The sequence below is a fragment of the Phyllobates terribilis genome, unplaced genomic scaffold (genome assembly GCF_046119375.1).
Source record: "Phyllobates terribilis strain yellow unplaced genomic scaffold, ASM4611937v1 Scaffold_3__8_contigs__length_932513732, whole genome shotgun sequence".
Lineage (NCBI taxonomy): Eukaryota > Metazoa > Chordata > Amphibia > Anura > Dendrobatidae > Phyllobates > Phyllobates terribilis.
In genome coordinates, this window is record NW_027362763.1 from 373,504,513 (window position 1) to 373,522,974 (window position 18,462).

General features: G+C 45.3%; 1 protein-coding gene across 3 annotated transcripts in view; it reads right to left on the reverse strand.

Moving 5' to 3' along the window:
- Positions 1–1,070: 1,070 nt before the first annotated feature.
- LOC141259434 (glutathione S-transferase 3-like) overlaps positions 1,071–18,462 on the reverse strand; it is a 61,491-nt gene continuing 44,099 nt past the window's right edge. For all 3 annotated transcript variants that reach the window (XM_073675400.1, XM_073675402.1, XM_073675401.1), the window contains exons 6-7: positions 6,415–6,546; positions 1,071–1,520 (exon numbers count right to left, since the gene is read on the reverse strand). In XM_073675400.1, the coding sequence (XP_073531501.1) occupies positions 1,377–1,520; positions 6,415–6,546 (276 nt within the window). In that variant the 3' untranslated portion in view covers positions 1,071–1,376. The remainder of the gene's footprint in view (positions 1,521–6,414; positions 6,547–18,462) is intronic.

Here is an 18,462-nt window from a genome sequence, read left to right on the forward strand (position 1 = left end):
TTGGCCCTCAGGGACATGGGGATCTACAAGTAGCCCTTGGTCAAGTCGAGGGTGGTAATATACCTCGCAGGTCCAAGCCTCTCGATGAGTTCATCGACGCGGAGCATCAGATATGCGTTACACTTGGATACCTCATTCAGCCTGCAGTAGTCGTTACAAAATCTCCACTCTCCGTTGGGCTTTGGCACAAGAACAATGGGACTCGACCATCCACTCTTTGATTCCTCTATCACACCGAGGTCCAGCATACTCTTCTCCTCGGTTGAGATCACTTCACGGCGGGCTTCAGGAATCCTATAGGGCTTAAGGTTTACCATAACATGCGCTTCCGTCAGGACGTCATGCTCGACCACCTGCATACGCCCCGGCAACTCCGAGAACAGATCATGGTTCCTTTGTAATGATATATTACAAGGATGCTAATATTCATGTGTATTATTGATTTATGACGTAAAAAATTCAATAACAGTTACACTGTAGGTCTTAAGCCATCCAAAAAGTGATTCGGACATTAGCGCTGATGGGGCCATTGACTGGAATGATGCAGAGGAAGTCACTGTATTCAGTCGGACATCATTTTCTGTAGTACTTATTTTTTATTTTACTCACTTATATAACGCCATTAATTCCACAGTGCTTTACAGACATTATGGGCACTGTCTCCATTGGGGCTCACTATCTAAATTCCCTATCAGTATGTCTTTGGAATTCGGGAGGAAACCGGAGAACCCGGAGGAAACCCACGCAAACACAGGGAGAACATACAAACTCCTTACAGATGTCATCCTTGGTGGGATTCGAACGCAGGACCGCAGTGCTGTAAGGCTGCAGTGCTAACCACTGAGCCACTGTGTTTCAGGCAAGCACCAAAACACAGTGTGAACATTGCTCTAAGAAAGGCTGTCAAACAGAAGAGACAAACGGAAAGGATAAATGTAAATGTGAACAGAGCCTAACATTCAATGAAAAAGTGCAAGCGCTGTACATTGATACATTCTAATAGCATTTTTGCAGTAAGCCTTGTATTATTCCTGGTGAGTTTTGTGCCCAAATGATAGTCACACAAATACTTATTGTATATATTTATATTTAAAATCACACAAAAAATTGGCTGAGGGACTTGAAAAAAATCTTTAAGCTTGTTGATTTGGGCGTTTATTCTTTTGCCCAACCCATATACATTACATATCCAATATATGTACATATCCATTACACTGAAGTCTAGTATCTCTGTTACATGATAGGAGGATTTGTGCAATTGGGTAAATTACAGCTTTCTATATAGAGGTGGAAGCTCATCATATAGCTATTGTCATTATAATATAGCTTTCACCAATGGTAATTACTGATTGGGACATTCCAGCACTTGGGCCTTCTTAGTTGGGTGATAAAAAATGGTGCATCAGCAGAACAGTCCTTGCGGTCTGCACATATTTCTCATCGGGCACTGGTTTCCGCTGACTCCCAGGCTTCAGGAAAGCTTTGATGGTTGGAATTTCACTTATTCTTGCTTTGAAGCCCTAAATAATATAAATTGAATTGGCATAACTACAATATTCAATAAATGGCATCAAATGGAAACAAAAAAAAGCCAATACATGTGGTCAGTCTCTGAAAAGTAAATACGTTTTCATTCACAGATAACAAGGAGAAATATTGGAAATAGCCACAAGTTAAAATCCCAAAACAAATAAAAAAAAATGTGTGAGAGCATTTTTTGTACTTAAAATACACTAACAAGTTACTATTATGTGTGGAAGTAGTGGTTTGGCTGCAGGCGCTTATCCCTTACTAAAAATAGTTCCCTTTTTGTACAGATCTAATGTGCCAGTCATGAGAAATCGAGTATAGAAACCGTATGCAAATAAGGCTGGGAATGTGCTGGGGGCGTGTCAATGCATTTGAAAGTAGTGCAAGTATACTGGCACACCCCCAATGCACTTCCAGCCTGATCTGCATATGCCATTTACACTACATTTGTTATGACTGCCACATCCAATCTCCATAAAAAAGGTATTATTTTTATTTGGAGACACACACCTATACAGCAATACTACTACTTCTATATTTAAGAATGTGCAGACAAGTCCCCTTTAAATATATGTAATTTTTGCTTAAAGGGAATCTGTCAGCAGGTTTTTGTTATTTAATCTGAGAGCAAAATAATTTAGGAGAAGAGAGCCTGATTCCAGGGAGATTATTACTGCAGGACTAGATGTCTCGCACCAGACAATCCAGAAAATCTGCATAACCCAGCTGTCATGGATTGGCAGCTTGCTGATAATGTACAGAATACACAGGAAACTGCCAATCAGTTGTGTGGGATTGGTTATACATAGTTTACCATTCTGACCACTGCTACATCTACAGCAGAGAAAACAGGGATTGTATGTAAACTGCAGCTAGCAGCCCAGTAAGTGATACATTTCTGCAATCAGTTTCTCCGCCCCTTCATCTTGCTACTTTCAGATTACATAACAAAAATCTGCTGATAGATCCCTTTAATTAAAAATTTTGCATCATTTAACTTTTGTAGCCTCTGTGTTGAGCTATTACTGGCAGAAGATTGAATTACCTGAGCTCCTTCGGAAATAAGTTATCTTCCTTCTTCATAGCTCCTCTCTGCTGACTTAGGGTATGTGCACACGATGCAGAAATGCTCAGGATTTTTTCCTGAGCGTTTCTGCATCTCTCTGGCAGGAAAAAACGCATGCGGATTGTACATGCGGTTTCCTGCCAGGGACATGCGGATGTGAAGCGGTCTTCACTTTCATTTCCGCATGCGGGTTGACAAGCGCTTCCCAAGCGATTTTAGCATCACTTGGAAAGTGCTTGTCAACTTCACACTATATAAATCCATGCAACCGGCATGGATTTATATAGTGTGTGAATGTCAAAAAATAAAAAATAAATCTATACTTTACCCTCTGATGGCCCCCGGTGTCCTGCTTCATCGGTCCCGGCTGCCGGCAGTGAAGACTTTAGGACCTTCCGACGTCAGCGTCACGTGACCCGTCACATGACTCTGACGTCAGCGAAGGTCCTTCTTCATTCAACCGCGAAGTGCCCGGGAAGCCGGCAGGACGCAGCGCGGGCCGTCAGAAGGTGAGAATATATATATTTTTTATTTTATTCTTTTTTTTTTAATGGTACCTGGGTCTGGATGAGAGTCCTCTCATCCACACCCGGGTACCATCCGCACATTAGACCGCATGAAAAGCGCATCAACATATACAGTGATGCGGATTCCATGCGGTCTAATGCAAGTCAATAGCGGCAAAAGAGCAGCGTTTCCGCAAAATTAATTGACATGCTGCGGATTTTTGACCGCAGCGTTTACGCTGCGGAAAAATCCGCATCATGGGCACAGCACATGCGGATTTCCATTGGGGAACATTGCTGCCCTTCTACCATGCGTTTTTCATGCGTTTCCGCGGCGTTTACGCAACTGCAAAAACGCCGCGGAAACGCATGAAAAACGCATCGTGTGAACTCAGCCTAACACTGACGAGCAAAAGGGTAACAATGTTTTGAACTTTTGACTTTCAGGCTCCATATCTCACCATCCACTATTGCTTCGAATCTGAGACTAGCATAATTTTATAGACAATCATCTTGGCTATCTGATACATAAATTTGACTTGCAACTATTTAGCATATGATTAGTTAAGCAGATTTTGGAATTTCTCTGCATTGTTACTGTTTTGCTCCTAAAAATCTAAATTTTATTTTTTATTGTTTTGTTAGTATTTTGTAAATTTATCCTTCTGGCTGCTCTCGATCAGATTCAAGCATTTCTCAACCGAAATCTGATCCCAGGTCTCTTCTACATGTTCCCAAAGTTGGTGCATACTAGTCGATTTTGATCTCATCGCTCCAAATCACTCATTTCCAATCTTTGTCCACTTTTCGTACGTTTTTTGCAAACTCAGGCCAACGCTCCTTAAGATGATATTGAAGTCGAGGATTCCTCACATTTTTTCGGGCCACCATTCTAGACTTGTGTAACGTGTGTCGCATGGTGCTGGCATGTATATCTGTGATCTCACTATTACAAAGCATACGAGCCACCTCCACTGCCGTGTTTGTCGTGCCAGAAATGATCAACCTTGTGATGAGCCGTCTTGTTGACTCCAATATTTTGCTTGGGCGTTCACCTCTTGGATTTTGAATGGATGGATGGACTTCATTTTGTATTATTCCAACTGTCAGGGCACTCACATGATGCAGTTTAGCAATTTTCTTAGCCAAGAGACCTCTGTTGATGAGCTGGATGATGCTGGTTCTCTTTTCTAGGGAAATCTTCTCCATGGCTGCTCCTTGATTCGAACCAATGGCTTTTCATTTGGGAATCAATCTAATAACACACTGAGCTATTAGGGAATGTGAGAACAGGTTGTATTTTGTAGTATACAGGAAGAAAGCTATTTTTCCACCACCAGGAGCAAAACAGTAACAATGCAGGGATATGACAATCTGCATAACTAATCATATGCTAAATAGTTTCAAGTAAAATTTATGTATGAGATAGCCAAGATGTCTGTCTATAAAATGATGGCAGTCTCACATTCAAAGCAATAGTGAATGGTGAGATATGGAGCCTGAAAGTCAAAAGTTAAAAACATTGTTACCTTTTTGGTAGTCCGTTTATGCCAACGTGAAAGTGTAGCTGTCGTCATAAATCAACTGAGAAGAGCTATGAAGAAGAAAGATAAGAGATATAAACTCTTGCACCAGAACCAGCTCACTGACAGTGTAAAGGCCCCGTCACACTAAGCGACGCTACAGCGATCCCGACAACGATTCGACCTGTCACGGATCGTTGCTGCGTCGCTATGTGGTCGCTGGTGAGATGTCAAACAGTCAGATCTTCCCAACGACGCAGCAACGATGCGGCGACCCGTAGCGATCTGTATAACGATGCACGCCTATGTGTTTCTGTGTCTGGGTCGTTAACAAGGTCGTTGGTAAGGTGTCAAACACACCGATGCATGCTACCCAGCGGGACCTCAACAATCAAAGAAATGTCCAGACCATTCCGACACGACCAGCGATCTCACAGCAGGGGCCTGGTCGCTGCTAAGTGTCAAACGTAGCGAGATCGCTACTGAGGTCGCTGTTGCGTCACAAAACTTGTGACTCAGCAGCGATCTCGCTAGCGATCTCGCTTAGTGTGACGGGGGCTTTAGTCAACTCATTCTACAGCCAGTAATAGATAGTGCAACACCGAGCCTATAAAAAGCAAACGATGACAATATTTTTAATGAAACCCCTAAATGATTGGTAGCCAAAAATAGTTAAAACAAGGTGTCCATACCCTCAGGTCTTATTCAGATGTCCGATTTTTTTGGTATACGAGAAAATTGGATCAATTATTGTGATCACAGTTTGATCAGAGTGTGATCCGAAATAAAGAAAAAAATTCTCCACCTTCTCCATTCTGACAGTGCATGAAAATTCGATCAAAATCCACAATGCAAGTTAATGGGTCCATGAAAAAATCAGACCCATTGACTTGTATTGCTGATTTTGATCAGACCTTTTGGATCTAAATTGGACGTGTCTCTGATACTTTAAGCTTACCACTTGGTCCGACAAAAAAAAAAATCGGACATGTGAATGTACTCGTAAATCGGACATCGGAATGAGGCTTTATGGTTAGCATGTAAACACAATGTAACGACTCTGTTGTAGGATATCCCGGGGCTAGGGGCTAATACCCTAACCCTAAAGCAAGCAGCTCCCTAACTATTCCTGCTCCCTGGATTATTTCTGATAGTGAAGATGCCCGGGCCATGGGCCTTGCTGAGCTCCTAAATCAACCCTTATCTGTCCCCTCCCTCACCCAGGGAATTGGGGAGTAGTAGTATATAAGAATACACAAACCAGACTAAAAATGCAAGACGTACAGGGATAAATGAAAATACCAATCACACCAATATGCACAAACACACCAGGAAGTAAAGGGAAGGAAAAAGAAACAGGAGAGGATGAGGATATGCACAAAGACAAATCACCAAACAACAGTCTTTAGAACAACACTCCAAACGCCTCCTCAAACAAAAAACAACACCTCCAATTCCAGAACCAGACAGTATGAAACTAACACTAGCAATCCCTGATTGCCAAAGGCGAGTATATATAGCAGAGGGAAGTGGCCAATACTGAACAGCTGAGACCATTAAAGCAGGATAGCTCAAAATCTTTCAACTGATTAATCCCTGCACTGCTAGCAGAAACCTGCACTATTAAATATGATGGTAAAGTGCTTCTAATCAGTGCAGGAGTACATGAAATGAGACACCGCCGTCTTTGGACCCCTCTCTGTTGCGGTAAACTTGTGACATACAAGCTTCAACATACTTAATTCTAAGCAAAAACATGGCATTATATCTACAACCCAGATAAACTTGCCTTAAGGAGAGGAAAATTAGTCAGAATATCAGCACATTTTTCTTCCACCATCATGATAGCCTCCAGTAGATGCACGTCAGCCCAGCTAAACTGATTTCCAACTAGGTAGTTCCCTCCATGATCTCTTAGGACCTGCAATTTAAAGAATTATTCATCTACAGTATATGCAGGGCTTCCAACTGTTCAGAAATTCCAACACAGTCCATAAAAATAAGGTAATTTTTTGCCCTGTCCAAAAAAAATGGAAGGCATTTGTGATTTTTTTGAAGCTCAAGATAATTATACACTTTTTTTCTGTAATTAACCTCATTTTACAGTTTACAGTGAATGCAGCTAATGTCTACATATCAGAATTATGGGCTGTAGACACGCATCACTTATAATCATAATGATTTATTATGGTTTTCCAATGTGTCCATAAAAAATATTGTCTGTCCATGATTTTTTGATAAGCTGTCCAAAGAAAATAAAAAGTCAAGTTGGCAACACTGTCTATAGGAGCAGTGGCATAACGACTGCGGCCGCATCCGTGGGTAAAGGGCCCGCCGATACTAGCAAAATCTTCAGCTGGGTGTGCGTCCTATATTTTCTGTAGTAAGTGCGCAGCTAATGCTCTGATTACAGTCAGGGTGGGGTGGATTTACTATGAGATTATTATACATAGGCTGGTGTAATCTGCACTATATGTAATAATAAACCCCCTGATGCCACCAACTACCCCCCCCCCCCCTCATTCTCCATAGACAATAATCGTGGAATTAGCTGCACTACATGTAATAATTTCATAATAGTGAGCGCTTATTATATGCAGCTTAGTTGCACTTTGAGGCTAAGTGCCCACGTTGCGGAACTGAAGCATATTTTTTACGCTTCTCCCTGGCGGGAAAATCGCATGCGGATTTCACATGCGGTTTTCCCGCCAGGTAGAAGCGTTTGTGAGGCGTCTTTGCAGCGTCTTTGCATGCATTTCCGCATGCGGGTTATCAAGCACTTCTCCAAGTGATTTAAGCATCACTTGGAAAAGTGCTTGACAACTTGTTCACACTATATAAATCCATGCAACCGGCATGGATTTATATAGTGTGACCAAGTAATAGTTAAAAAAAAGAATCAGAATGGTAAAAAATAAAAAAATAAAGTTTATACTCACCTACCGATGCATTCTCTGCCCCGTCCGGAGTCTTGAGCGGCTCACGCTGTTGTGTGCAGGACCTGCGGTGACGTCATTGAGTCATGTGATGGGTCACATGACTCAATGACGTGGCAGGTCCTTCAGACAACAGCGCGACGGAGGGAAAACATCAGAAGATAAGTATAAACTTTATTTTATTCTTTTTTTACAGGTTCTTTGGTACCCAGGTCTGGAGGAGAGTCTCTTCTCCTCCAGACTTGGGTACCATCCGCACATTGATTCCGCATGCGGAAACGCAAAATTAATGAACATGCTGCGGATTTTTGACCGCAGCATATATGACGCGCCCCCTGGGACATATTCCTTTTTGAGGGGAATACCCGGCACCGGATCAGATGGGGGTTTGTAGTCTCCGAGCGGCTGTGACCCGGCCCCGTGCCCAGGGCGTCAAGCTCAGTGTTATGTGGCAGCTTTACAGATGTTACTAAAGTTCTTTTGTGTCGACTACGCCACCCGTTGTGATGCGGTCGCTGTGGCCGCTGCTGCAGCAGGGTCCGCTGAGGCTGATGGTGGATGCGCAGCTTGGTGGGATCACCCCCAACGGGAGGGGTATAGCCTCAGAGGGGACAGGCGCAGAGGATGGGGGTTGTGGTGGTGCGGTGCAGCCGGCAATGAAGACAGACTCGGGTTGTGCAGTTAAGGGTGTTTACTTACTGCAGATGTTGTACTGGTCACTCCAGCTGCTAGTGACCACCCGAGCCGTGCTGCGTCCACCAGGTCCTGGATCCAGCCAACCCCCAAACAAGTCCGGAGCGTGGCCCTGAGCTCTCCCTCTGTCCTTTCTTCAGCCGTCCCCACCAGTGATTCACCTAGGTCCAGCTCCCTCGGGCCTTCTGTTGGGACACCCTTGGCCCTGGGTTCCCTGACCCTTCATGTGGTGTGCCTTCGGGGTGAATGTGGTGGGTGACCGTGACAGACACTGCCCACGGTCTCCGGTCTCTGGCTGGGGATTGTTTTTACCCCCACCAGCTTGGGTTCCGGTACCCTGATGCTGACTCCTCACCCGCTGCTCTGATTTGGGTTCTTGGGTCCCTTCTCTTCTGTGCTCTGGGTCTTTCTCTTTTCTCCTCTCTCACTCTGGGTCTTGATCTTTCTTCTCTCCTCTGCTCCTGACTCTCTGCGTCTGACTTGTTCTCTGCATCTGACCCTGATCTTAGTTGGTGCCCACCTTATATACACCCTCTATGTGTGAGCTCAGGTGACCAGCACCCAATGAGCTCCTAACTTTACCCAGGCTGCTCCCCCTATCTGCCCCTACACTACATGGGATGTACCACCCCCCTCCCACTCCAGCCAGGAACAGGCTCGGTTGTACCTGCACATTTCCAAGTGGGAGTACCGTCGGCCTGCTCCTCTGAAATGGGATGTATGTAGTGCATGCAGTCTATCTGAGCTCAGTTCCACACTCCATCCTTACCCGGGAGTGGAATATCACACCTCTGGGTTGAGGTGCAATACCCCTGTAGCAGCCGAATCCTCAGGGTGCTACATTCCCCCCTGGTAAACCACAGCACGTCCTCGGGCTGTAAAGACATAAATAACACCAAAACATACAAAATTTTTCATATAAACATATAAAACATTATATATATAAAACTTTTTTATATAAACATTCTCGTAGACTTCTCTTGTCTCTGGTTCCTCCTCCGGACACTGTGCAACGTGTGTCCGGGAAAAGTGCGACAGTCTCTTAGAAAAACTGGTTTTCCTATAAAACCGGTAGGGGGCGCTTTAGGACGCGCAACTATATACAGGGAAAGTTGGCCGCTCTCAGTCCTCGGCCAGGTAGAGGGAAGGGAATGGCTGCTCACAGTCCTCAGCCTGTAGGATGAAGGGGTTAATGGGTAAACAGTTCACTGGTCCCAACGGGGACTATTTTAGCAGCAACGGTTCACTGTGCCCCGACGGGCAACTATATACAGTCTCTATTCCCGTCCTCAACGACGGCTCCCTCCTGCTTTTTCTTGGTGATATGGTGTTGCTTCAGACCCGTCCGGGTCCTCTTGTGATGGGCGCGGTGGTGTTAGCGCCCGGGTTGCCCGGGCCTTGCGGCCAGGCCTGGGGTATCTGGAAGGTGAAGGGCACCGTAAGAACGGCGGCACCCTGGGCTACCTGGCCTTGCGGCCAGGCCGGAGGCTCCGCGGAGGTAGGGGGCGCTGTTGGTGATGCGGCGCCCGGGGGTACTAGGCCTTGCGACCAGGCTGGTGGTATTTCCTGCTTTGTCACGCTCCGGGTCGAGGCGCGTGACGTCACAGGGGTCGCTGCGGCGGCTTCCGGTCGGGGCCTAGTCCATAGCGGTGACGTGGCGGCTACGGGCACAGCAGGGGGACTTTCGGGCTCTGCGACGGGGAGCTGGGGCAGGTGGGCGGTTTCTTGGCTTGGGGTATAGGCGTCCCCTTTACCTGCCTCCATGCGTTCGGCTCCCTTCTCGGCGCCGTCTCCGGCCTTGGGTCCTCCCGCGTCATCCGTAGAGGCGGTCTGCTTCCTCTTCCAGGGTAGCGTGCTCCGCTGACTGGTCTCTGCGTGCTGAGCCATCTCCCGGCTCCACTCCGCCAGTATCTCCCGCTGTACCCGGGCCATCCTCCGTGCGAGGCCCTCCAGGGCAGTTTGTGCACACTCCCGGTCTCGGGGGAGCTGCGCTAAGATCTCCGCTAGACCTAGCGGGGTTGTGGACTCTAGCAGGCTCCTGACCATCGGGTCGGTGCTGCTCTGCTCTGCTTCCGGCAGGCTCCTGGCCAGCGGGCCGGTGCTGCTCTGCCCTCCTTCCTCGGTCTCTAGCAGACTCCTGGCCAGCGGGCCGGTGCTGTTCTGCTTTCTCTCCATCTCCGGGTGAGCTTTTCTGCTGCTCCTCTCCAGGCTTCCTGCCTCCGGGTGCGCTCGCTCCAGACTGCTCCAAGCGACACCCATCTTTTCTCTTCTCTTTCGTCTCCTCCCACTTAGAGGGCGGTCCCGGGGCAACTCGGTGACTGTCAGCTCCAGGGGTAGTTCTTTCACGCTGACAGACACCTCCAGCATCACAGTCTCTGTTGGTGGGGGCGGTTTCCACTTTTGGCGCCATTTTCTGTCCCGGCCCACGATGGGAGGTGGCCTCTTGCCCTCCTTTGGCACGCCCATAATGGCGTCCGCTGCTCTTCCAAGGCGGGAAATCTGCGGTTTTGGCGGGAAGCGTCGCCCAGTGGCGGGAAACTCTGCAGATGGCGGGAACAAGCTGGAAATGGCGGACAATCGGCGGGAAACGACTGGTGATGGAGTCCGATGGCGTGGACCCTCCGGAACCGGCGGGAGACTTCTTTCTGAGGTAAACTTGCACTTTTCTTCAGGCACGCAGTACCCGGTTGTTGTGGGCACGTAATCCTGCCGACTACGCCAAAGTTGACGCGCCCTCTGGGACATATTCCTTTTTGAGGGGAATACCCGGCACCGGATCAGATGGGGGTTTGTAGTCTCCGAGCGGCTGTGACCCGGCCCCGTGCCCAGGGCGTCAAGCTCAGTGTTATGTGGCAGCTTTACAGATGTTACTAAAGTTCTTTTGTGTCGACTACGCCACCCGTTGTGATGCGGTCGCTGTGGCCGCTGCTGCAGCAGGGTCCGCTGAGGCTGATGGTGGATGCGCAGCTTGGTGGGATCACCCCCAACGGGAGGGGTATAGCCTCAGAGGGGACAGGCGCAGAGGATGGGGGTTGTGGTGGTGCGGTGCAGCCGGCAATGAAGACAGACTCGGGTTGTGCAGTTAAGGGTGTTTACTTACTGCAGATGTTGTACTGGTCACTCCAGCTGCTAGTGACCACCCGAGCCGTGCTGCGTCCACCAGGTCCTGGATCCAGCCAACCCCCAAACAAGTCCGGAGCGTGGCCCTGAGCTCTCCCTCTGTCCTTTCTTCAGCCGTCCCCACCAGTGATTCACCTAGGTCCAGCTCCCTCGGGCCTTCTGTTGGGACACCCTTGGCCCTGGGTTCCCTGACCCTTCATGTGGTGTGCCTTCGGGGTGAATGTGGTGGGTGACCGTGACAGACACTGCCCACGGTCTCCGGTCTCTGGCTGGGGATTGTTTTTACCCCCACCAGCTTGGGTTCCGGTACCCTGATGCTGACTCCTCACCCGGTGCTCTGATTTGGGTTCTTGGGTCCCTTCTCTTCTGTGCTCTGGGTCTTTCTCTTTTCTCCTCTCTCACTCTGGGTCTTGATCTTTCTTCTCTCCTCTGCTCCTGACTCTCTGCGTCTGACTTGTTCTCTGCATCTGACCCTGATCTTAGTTGGTGCCCACCCTCTATGTGCACCCTCTATGTGTGAGCTCAGGTGACCAGCACCCAATGAGCTCCTAACTTTACCCAGGCTGCTCCCCCTATCTGCCCCTACACTACATGGGATGTACCACCCCCCTCCCACTCCAGCCAGGAACAGGCTCGGTTGTACCTGCACATTTCCAAGTGGGAGTACCGTCGGCCTGCTCCTCTGAAATGGGATGTATGTAGTGCATGCAGTCTATCTGAGCTCAGTTCCACACTCCATCCTTACCCGGGAGTGGAATATCACACCTCTGGGTTGAGGTGCAATACCCCTGTAGCAGCCGAATCCTCAGGGTGCTACATATACGCTGCGGAAAAATCCGCAGCATGGGCATTGACATTGCGGAATGCCATTGGGGACCATGGGGTGCGGCTATACATGCGTTTTACAAGCGTTTACGCTGCGGAAATTCCGCAGCATATACGCTTGTAATACGCAACGTGGGCACACAGCCTGACTGACATTTGGCTCTGTAGTGCATCAGAGTAGATCCGGCTGTCAGTCAAAGTGTCGGGAAGTGCTAACAGTGATGTGAGCATGGACTGTGGCCGCGCCTCTGTGACTAAGGTCTCGTTCACATGTTCAATATTAGGTCAGTATTTCACATCAGTATTTGTAAGTGAAAACTAGGAGTGGAACAATCAGAGGAAAAGTATAATAGAAACACGTCACCACTTCTGTATTTATCACCCACTCCTGATTTTGGTTTACAAATACTGATGGAAAATACTGACCAAATACTGAACGTGTGAACATGGCCTCAAAGCCAGCGACTCATGGGAGGAATAAAGTTAATTTTCTACTGAGAGTCGCGCTTTCAGTACAGCAGCCAGACACTGCTAAAAAATGCTATTAACCGGTTCCCGACCGCCCACTGTACATAAACGTCCGCGCTGCCTGGGCTCTGTGCAGCGCGGACGTTTAAAAACGGTGGGTGGTCTCGCAGCGCTCAGGACCCCCAGGGTCCTGCAAGCGCTGCGATTCCGGTGCAGAGCGTTAGCTCTGACAGGGAACATCATCGGGACCTGATTGGATCAGGTCCCAGTGATGTTAACCCTTTGCGGTCTTCTATATGCTGCGATCTATAGTGATCACGGCATATAGGAGACAGCAGGAGGAGAGGGGGTCGTCTTACTTACCTCTCCGAAGACCTCCGATTCCTTCCAGGACCTGGGGTTGCTATGGCAGCTGGAGGTCACATGACCGCCTCCAGCTCTGCCATATATGGTGTCCTGTCTGGCTCAACTGCAGCTGAGCCAGACAGGAGACTCTGACTGAAACAGTCAGGGAAGATCTCATGTAATGTAATATATGTCTATTACATTACATGAGATCAGGGATCAGAAAAATAAAAATTAATGTCCCATACAGGGACTAAGTAAAAATGTAAAAAAAAGTAAAAAAAAAAGTTTTTAAACTGTTAAAAAAAAAATTTCAAAATAAATAAAAATAAATAAATTAAATATTAAACCGATAAATCCGTATATTTTTACAAAACCAAAAAAAGAACACATATTTGGTATCGCCGCGTCCAAAACAACCCGAGCTATAAAACTGTCACACTAATTAACTCCTTCTGTGCACACCGTAATAAAAATAAACAAAAAAAGGAGCAAAAAAATATGCTTTTTCATCATATCGCCAAACAAAAAGTGGAAAAAAATGCGATCAAAAAGCAAAATATAAATAAAAATGGTACCGCTGAAAACATCATCTTGTTCCGCAAAAAACAAGCCACCATACAGCTCCATCAGCTGAAAAATAAAAAAGTTATAGTGCTCAGAATAAAGCAATGCAAAAAAAATATTTTTTTCTATAAATTTGTTTTATTGTGTAAAAGCGCCAAAACATAAAAAAAAATACAGTAAGTGTAGTATCGCTGTAAATGTACTGACCCGAAGAATAACGCTGCCTGATCACTTTTACCACACGCAGAACGGCATAAAAAAAAAACTCAAAAAACAATTCCTGAATTGTTGGTTTTTGTTAATTTTACCTCCCAAAAAACGGAATAGAAAGCGATCAAAAAATGTCACGTACCCAAAAATGGTACCAATAAAAATGTCAACTCGTCCCGCAAAAACAAGCCATCACATGACTGTCAGCCGAAATATGGAAAAATTATAGCTCTCAAAATATGGTGATGCAAAAACTAGATTTTGCAAAAAAAAGCGTCTTTTAGTGTGTGACAGCTGTCAGTCATAAAAACCCGATATAAATCTGGTATCTCTGTAATCGCACCGACCCGAAGAATAAAGTAATCTCATCACTTATACCGCACGAGGAGCGGCGTAAAAAATAAATAAAACCAATTCTTCACCTGCTATTGATTTGTTTATTATGTCTCCGAAAGATCGCAGTAAGGCTCTGCTCACATTTATCCTGCGCTCTGCGCTGAGCACTTACACCAGAGTTTCCGTGTAAATCTCTGAAATACGTGATTCAGCCAGAACCCATGACGGAAGATTCCCTGTAATGAGGCAGATATAGGCCACTGTGGACGCCGTCTAGCCTGGGATCCCACGGTGTCATTTGTTTTAGGCGTGCATAAAAGTGCGGTTGGCCACAGTTTTGTGCACTTCTGAAAAAAAAGACACCGCTAAACAGAGGCCAGACGGAGTCCAGAGTAACTCTGCTGCCTCATTACAGTGAATGGATCCCGCAGGGGTTTCATCTGAATTATATCACTTGGAAATTTAGATGGAAACCCCGATGTAAGTGCTCAGCCTAGAGCGCCGGATAAATGTTATGTAAAATGTTCCCAATAAAAGCTTCAACTCAGTCCTCAAAAAAGCTAGTCCCCACTCAGGTCCGTCATCTGTTAAAAATATAAGGGACTTCCAAGTTACTGGTAGCAGAAAAGCTCTGGAAAAGCGAAATGGCCCTTGCCCCCCAAAAGAAATTCAGAAAATTTTGTGCTCCAAAATCCAAATGCCTATTCTACAATAATTTGTTCTCCAATTGTCAAATAGCACTCCGTCCCTCCCAGATCTCGCTGTATGGCTGAGCGGTACGATACAGCCACATATGGGGTATAGCCACTTTTAGAAGAAATTGTGTGACACATTTCGGCACCATTTTTACACATTGCCCTGCGTGAAAAAGTAAAATCTGAGGGTAAAACATTTTTTTGTGGTAAAAATATAATCATGCTTTTTTCACTGTCCAATGGTATAAATTAAAAAAATTAAAAAATACTCACTACTTCCCTAGATGAATTCCTTGAGAGGTGTAGTTTACAAAATGGGGTCACTTGTGGGGGTTTCTGCTGTTTCGGCATGTCAGAGACTCTTCAAATGTGACATGGTGTCTGCCACCTATCCCAGCCAACATAGCGCTATTTTCTCTTCCGAACCCTGCCATACACCAAAGCAGTGGTTTTCCCCCACATATGGGGTATCGGCGTACTCAGGAGAAATTGCACAACAAATTTCATGGTGCAATTTATCCTGTTACCCTTATGATAATGCAAAATTAAGGGATGAAAAATGGTTTTGTGGGAAAAATGTGAACATTTTATTTTTACAGCTCAATATTATAATCTTCTGTGAAGCACCTTGGGGTTCAAGGTGCTCACCACACATCTAGATAAGTTTCCTAAGGGGTCTAGTTTCCAAAATGGTGTCACTTGGGTGGGGTTTCCACTGTTTAGGCACATCAGGGGCTCCCCAAATGCAACATGGCGTTCGCTAATTATTCAAACAAATTTTACATTCAAAAAGTCAAATGGCGCTCCTTCCCTTTCAAACCCTGCCGTGCGCCCAAACAGTGGTTTGCCTCCACATATGGGGTATCAGCGTGTACAGGAGAAATTGCACAACAAATTTCATGGTGCAATTTTTCCTATTACCCTTATGATAATGCAAAATTAAGGGATGAAAAACTTTTTGTGGGAAAAATGTGAAAATTTTATTTTTACAGCTCAATATTATAAACTTCTGCGAAGCACCTTGGGGTTCAAGGTGCTCACCACACATCTAGATAAGTTCTGTAAGGGGTCTAGTTTCCAAAATGGTGTCACTTGTGGGGGGTTTCCACTGTTTAGGCACCTCAGGAGCTCTCCAAACGCAACATGGCGTCCGCTAATTATTCAGACAAATTTTACATTCAAAAAGTCAAATGGCGCTCCTTCCCTTTCAAACCCTGCCGTGCGCCTAAACAGTGGTTTGCCTTCACATATGGAGTATCAGCGTGTTCAGGAGAAATTGCACAACAAATTTCATGTTGCAATTTTTCCTATTACCCTTATGATAATGCAAAATTAAGGGATGAAAAACTTTTTGTGGGAAAAATGTGAAAATTTTATTTTTACAGCTCAATATTATAAACTTCTGTGAAGCACCTTGGGGTTCAAAGTGCTCACCACACATCTAGATAAGTTCCCTAAGGGGTCTAGTTTCCAAAATGGTGTCACTTGTGGGGGGTTTCCACTGTTTAGGCACTTCAGGAGCTCTCCAAACGCAACATGGCGTCCGCTAATTATTCAGACAAATTTTACATTCAAAAAGTCAAATGGGCATCCTTCCCTTTCAAACCCTGCCGTGAGCCCAAACAGTGGTTTTCCCTCACATATGGGGTATCAGCACGCTCAAGAGAAATTGCACAAAAAAATTTGGGGTCCATTTTTTCCTTTTGCCCCTGTGAAAATAGAAAAAATTGGGTCTAAAGTAACATTTTTGTGAAAAAAGTTAAATGTTAATTTTTTTCTCCCACATTCCAAAAATTCCTGTGAAGCACCTGAAGGGTTAATAAAGTTCTTGAATGTGGTTTTGAGCACCTTGAGGAGTGCAGTTTTTAGAATGGTGTCACTTTTTGGTATTTTCTGTCATAAAGACCCCTCAAAGTGACTTCAAATATGATGTGGTCCCTAAAAAAATGTTTTTGTAAATTTTGTTGGAAAAATGAGAAATCGCTGGTCAACTTTTAACCCTTATAGCTCCCTAACAAAAAAAAATTTTGGTTCCAAAATTGTGCTGATGTAAAGTAGACATGTGGGAAATGTTATTTATTAACTATTTTGTGTGACATATCTCTCTGATTTAAGGGCATGAAAATTCAAAGTTTGAAAATTGCAAAATTTTCAAAATTTTTGCCAAATTTCAGATTTTTTCACAAATAAACGCAAGTTATATCGAAGAAATTTTACCACTATCATGAAGTACAATATGTCCCGAAAAAAACAATCTCAGAATCAGGGGAATACGTTGAAGCGTTCCAGGGTAATTACTTCATAAAGTGACAGTGGTCAGAATTGAAAAAATTGGCCCGGTCACGAAGGCAAAAACAGGCTCTGGCGCGAAGTGGTTAACCTGTAGATTAACCCTATATCTGCAGGTTAAAGTATAATTAAGATCTCTGATAGATCAGAAAAAAAAGAAAATCAAATTGGGAGATGGAAATAACCTTTTAACTAGAGATGAGCGTTGTTCTACTCGAACTGTTCGCCAATCTCAAATTCGAGCTGTTTTGGGCGGTGTTCGAGCCGTTCGGCGAACACGAACAATTTGAGAAAAATTCGGCTGTTCGAGGTTATGTTCGATAACTGTTCGTGCACCAAAATCATAACTGGATTTTTTCTCAGTAATGATGAAAATTAATGTTAATACGCAGTTTGAGTGTACAGCGGGGTGGGGGGAGGGGCAGGGGATGGATCTCTGCAGGAATAATGAAGATCTCCATTTTTTTTTCTCTTTCCCGCATTTACAGTGGAGAGGCGCAATCTGTCAGCCTATCAGCAGCGCACACACGGAGCGAAGTGCTTTTTTTCACACAAGCAAGGGCATGTGTCATTGGCAGTGTATGTCACATGTCCTTGCCCTATAAGACCAAGCCATTTTCTCCGTCGCCACCATTTTCTCACTGCTGCAGCTGCGTGTTAGACGGCACCCCTGTTGCTGTGTGCGCTATACCTTGTTAATTTCAAGCCAATTTTCGCACAAATCTACAGATAGCTTGGGAGTAGGGAATAGTTGTGATTGCAGTCCTTTTAAGGACTAGGTTACAGCATTTCCTACGACTTTTATCAGGCAGGTCTGTGCTCTTAAATAGATAGATTGTGGGAGTAAAGACTAATTGTAATTGGAGTCCTTTTCAGGACTAGGTTACATCAGTTCCTATCAGTTTTTGCCAGGCAGGTCTGTGCCAGTGCTGTGCAAGTTTTTTTCACAGCATTTGGCTGAATCTAGCAAAGCTAATCCTTTTTGGCCTATTGCAGAGTGTGTTAGTCAGTGGAGTAGCCTATCTGTGTTGCAAGATATACCACCTGTGTATAGAATACCAATTTTTTTTACTGCACCTAGTGAAGTAAAATCTTTTGGGCATAGCATCATTCTATTAGTCCATCTATACTGACCTCCATCAGGTTGCAAATTGAATATAATTTTTTTCTGCATCCAGCTCTGAAAAAATATTTGGCCTTCTAGCAGTGTGTGGGACTTGTTCTATTAGTCCATCTATACAGACCTCCATCAGGTTGCAAACTGAATATATTTTTTTTCTGCATCTACCTCTGAAAAAATATTGGGCTTGTAGCTGTGTGTTGTGAATTAGTTAACCACCAAAATGAGTGGAA